Raw genomic sequence first — 4541 nt, 5'->3', positions numbered from 1 at the left:
CAAATTCTAATTTAAAGTGCTTCTTCCAAACCAAAGCTAACTTTGAGAATCTAATTTTTGAAAACACGAGTAGAAAGAATAAACAATCAATTTGTTGAGATAGTTTTCCTACCATAGTGCCATAATAACCACCAAAGCTATTACAGTCATCTGGAAAATCCTGTTGGAGCATGAATCTCTCTTCCCAGAAATGCAAACCTAGAAAAAGTGTTCAGTTGACATAAAATAGTCTGTAACATGTAGCTGCCTACTAGATGGCTAATAAATTGCTAATAAAGCAAATTTTGCCTAAAAATGCTGATAGGCTTCTCTTGACGGCAGGGTAGCAGAAATACTATACAATATATGTGCTCATGAAAATGGAAAAATAGGAAAAGAAAGCAGGCAAAAAACCCATGGAACTGATACTGTTCATGGAAAAAGCTACTTTTTTACTCATCTCCCCAGTGTGGAAGTAAATTTAAGTCAAATAAAGAAATTAATTGGCAATGCCAACATCCAGATATGAGGGACCTCTAGTATGCATTCTGATCAAGGTAAACAATCTGATGAACGTCAGCATTTCAAGCAAGAACAAAAATGTTTCAGAACATAGTCTTTACTGGATAAATAGTATGTGTTTTGTCCTGTCAGCCAGAGCTGCACATTGGCACCAGCAATAACAGAAGACAGAAGTACAAAGTGTACAGGGGCAGATTCAGAGTGGTGCAGTGCAAGGCCGGATTAACTTTTTAGTGGGCCCTAGGCAAACAAACTTGTGGGCCCTGGGCCAGTCGAGTCCCCCCTCCCCACCCCAGCACACCTACCTGTGGGGAGCAGGGCTTGGAGCTGCTGCTAGGAAGCAGCCACCGCAGTGGCAAAGCCAGTGGAGTGGAGGGGAAGGGAGACAGACAGGGCCATTTGTGCCGCTGCCACGGAGGGAAAGACCAGGGCCCCCTGGAGCTCAGGTCCCTAGGCATGTGCCTAGTTTGCCTATGCATTAATCCAGCCCTGGCATAGTGGTGTGGCTGTATCCCCATTTCTGACCACACAGCAGGAGTAGCAACTGGGGACTTTATCCCTGAAGAAAGTAAGAACTCCCTTCCAACTCTTTCCTTTCATGCTTAGAAGCACGTCATTTACCCTCCCCCCTCTGCTCCCTCCCAGCCCTCACCTGCCGCTTCTACTGTCCCAGGGGCAAGAAAAGCTCTTGTCTTACTCCAGATGGGCTGCACAGGAGTGGGGGTCAGCCTGGGGCAGCAGCAGTGGCAGGTGGGTTCTCCCTTACTGCACGGTTCCCCCTGGGTGCTCTCTACCAGCACAGGAGCAGGCCTGGGGAGGAAAAACCTCCCTGTGCACCACCAACGTAACTGCCACTGTCCCAGGCTAAGCCCAGTTTCTGTGCCACCTGGCTGAATGGCTCTGGAGCTCCCCTCACCCCCAGACCAGTGGCAGCAGCAGATGAGGGAGTAGGGGAAGAGGAGGGGAAGAAGTCATACCTGCTTTGGGGACTTAAAAAGTCCCCAACTGTTCCTCTCAAGATGCAGTCAGCCTATCCCAGTTGGAGGGGTAGGAAATAAGTCTGGGAGGGGGTGTTCAGCCACCCCCTCAGTACCAGTTGCTTCTCCTGCACCCTGCTTTTCAAAGTTCTGGATCTGCTTCTGAAAGGGTGAGCAGCCTGAAGGGCCAGAGACATCATACTGAAGGGCCAGAGATATTGTACTGAAGTAATTCAACCCATATCTTCTGACTTTGTCAGTCCCTTGCAATGAGACTGTGTCAGAATGCAGGGAACACAACTATTACAAACTAAGCCCTATGGCTGTATCTGTCACATGCTTTCCAAACTCCACAACCTCTCCCATCACAAAGCTTGGAACTTTTCTGATTTCCAAGGAATAAAAATTTTTCCCCCAAAATTAGTAATGCCTGTATTAGAATCATAGGCAGACAAGGTTCTTTGCATGAACCTGATATCTTTTATTAGACCAACTTAAATAGTTGGAAAACGATTATTAAGCAAACTTTTGGATTCAAAAACTCTTCATCAGGCTAAGGAAGTTTCAGCAGTTGGTGTGTGCTCTTCCTGGATGGAATGAAAAATAAAGGAGCCAGAGGCTATGAACTGCACTTCATCAGCCTCCTGGATACTAAAAATCATGGACTAAATATAGACATGGGATTTATGACACATTATAACCTGCCTGACATCTGACTCCCTAGGTATCTCTCCACTAGTCATCCCCCTTCTCTCTCTCTCTCTCTCTCTTCCCCGCCCCCAAGCCTGTGTCTCACCCATTGACTCCTCAATCTACATTTTCACTGACTACCTGTCTTGTATGCAGCCCAGCCCAGCCTCTGGCTTGTTTATTTTTCATTCCATCCAGGAAGAGCACACACCGACTACTGAAACTTCCTCAGCCTGATGAAGGGTTTTGAACCCGAAAGCTTGCTTAATAATTGTTTTCCAACTATTTAAGTTGGTCTAATAAAAGATATCAGATTCATGCAAAGAACCTTGTCTGCCTATGTCCTTAGACCAACATGGCTGCAACCTATACCCCTGTATTAGAATCATACAAACGTTCTCTTTGATTTTTCTTTTCCTTTGCTGCAGCAGCTGATTATTATGCAATACTAAATAATCTTAGTTAAGGAATTCTGATTGCCTCTACTTCTATTTTAGAGATACTAATATAATTTTCAATGCAACTGAAAAATAGATTTTAACAGGGTATAATATAGGCCTATAAAAAGCCCTTTAGCAAATTGAAATTATTTCCTCTAAATATTAAACACGTTTGTGTTTGAACCTTACCAAAAAACCCTCTTTCACTCTTTCGCCATCTCTCTCCCTTTCTTTCTCTCCTCACACATTTAATTTTACTCACCTTGCTGGTTTTTATAGGAACTGATTTTCTTGAGGGTAGAAGACTAGCAGGTCGACTGAATTTGCTGTAATGTACAAAAACTCATTACCATTCAAATACTTCAGCAAGTAATAAATGGAAAAGGGATGTTTTTCAAGATGGATTTTAATGTCACTTGCTTTTGTGATGGTAACATTTAAAAAGAAAAAAATTAAAAGGGCCGTTAAATTCATTTTCAAGAACAAAAGCCTCTAGTTAACTTGCTCAGGTGAATACTATTAAATGCTACATTTAATTTCAAAGAAAACCTTAAAAAGAGAGATTTAGAAATATGAAATGCACATAATTTTCTCATAGAAATAGTAATGAAGTTTTGCTTCATAAAAGAGGCTTTTGTGAAGTTCTCTAAACAGCAATTTCCAAGTTATGAGGCTATAACAAGAACCATTCTTGTATCATGTTCTTAGAATACAGAACTCCCAAAAGCAATCACTACTGAGCTACCATTTCAAATATGGAGATATTACTTTTAAGTGACTTAAGAAATGAGAAAGCTTGCATGTACTGCACATGACCTGAATTATAAAAACTAGAAGAAAGCACACCTAGAATTGAACTGGAGTCCAGTTTCAGACTAAAATAGTTTTAACTTGTACCAGACCAAGGATGCATTATCATATCCCTTAACAGAACCATGAGAAAATACCCTGGAGCTGAAATGAGGATACCTGACCGTGCTCTTTTCACTGACTGATGACTTTAAACTGCTTATCCGTTTCAGCTTGGCCAGTTTTCTATTCCACAGTTCCAATTCGTCTATCCTGATTTCAAGGTTGTTAGTTAGTTTACAGAGCTGCTTAACTGCACCAATGTTCTCCATAAAAATCTGATCCTGAAGATCAAACATAAAAACAAGAGAGGTACACACAGTGCATTAATCAATGAGATTTGACATCCCCTTACAGATATGTTTAGAGCCCACCCATCCAAAGAAGGCTAAAGTATTTAAGATACAAACAAGTTAATACAACATAAAAATGCAAGGCCTCTTGGGACTATAAAATCGTCTTGCTAGATTGCTAACTTGAGTTGTAAAAGTGCTTATGTTCAATTTGCAGTAAATTGGAAATGAGCTCTTGAATAAGCAAGTGAATGAACTGAAGGACTGTGTAGGCCAGGGCTGTCAAACATTGGTAGGCTGGATCCAGCCCTCAGAGCTGGGTCAGCTGGCCCGCAGACTTTTACCCTGACTGTGGCTGTGATGGGGGACCTTCCCATGGCAACAGCCAAGTGCCTGGGTAAGACTCACAGTGCTGGAGCCTCAGCAACACTGCAGTTTATTCCCATGGAAGAGGCAAAGTGCCTGTGATGCCAGAACTTTTTCCCATGGTGCTGCTGGGGCACCAGCACTGAAACACGTGGTGACTTGGAGACACAGGCACTTGGTGCAGCTGTGGGAAGAAGCCATAGTGCTGCTGAGGCTCCAGTGCTATAGTTCTAACTTGGGCACTTGACTGTAGTGGTTCTGGAGCCCCAGCAGCACTGTAGGAAGAAGCCTGGCACCATGGCTCATTCCTGTAGTGCCAGCCACGTGCTTGGGATGCTGGACCTCTTCCTGACAGGTCCCAGACCATCTGGAATGAGCACTGCATACACTGAACTTGGCATGGTGGGTTGGGGTGGGGGGGGGGG

At 43.4% G+C, this 4541-nt stretch overlaps 1 protein-coding gene across 1 annotated transcript in view; it reads right to left on the bottom strand.

Moving 5' to 3' along the window:
* Positions 1-4541, bottom strand: part of MYRFL (myelin regulatory factor-like) — a 106967-nt gene that overhangs the window by 36631 nt on the left and 65795 nt on the right. The window contains exons 14-16 of the mRNA XM_019515782.1: positions 3578-3741; positions 2871-2934; positions 113-198 (exon numbers count right to left, since the gene is read on the bottom strand). Coding sequence (XP_019371327.1) covers positions 113-198; positions 2871-2934; positions 3578-3741 — 314 coding nt within the window. The remainder of the gene's footprint in view (positions 1-112; positions 199-2870; positions 2935-3577; positions 3742-4541) is intronic.

Source organism: Gavialis gangeticus, unplaced genomic scaffold, assembly GCF_001723915.1.
Source record: "Gavialis gangeticus isolate Ggan-Ray unplaced genomic scaffold, GavGan_comp1, whole genome shotgun sequence".
Classification (NCBI taxonomy): Eukaryota; Metazoa; Chordata; order Crocodylia; family Gavialidae; genus Gavialis; species Gavialis gangeticus.
This window is presented reverse-complemented; position numbering and strand designations above follow the sequence as displayed.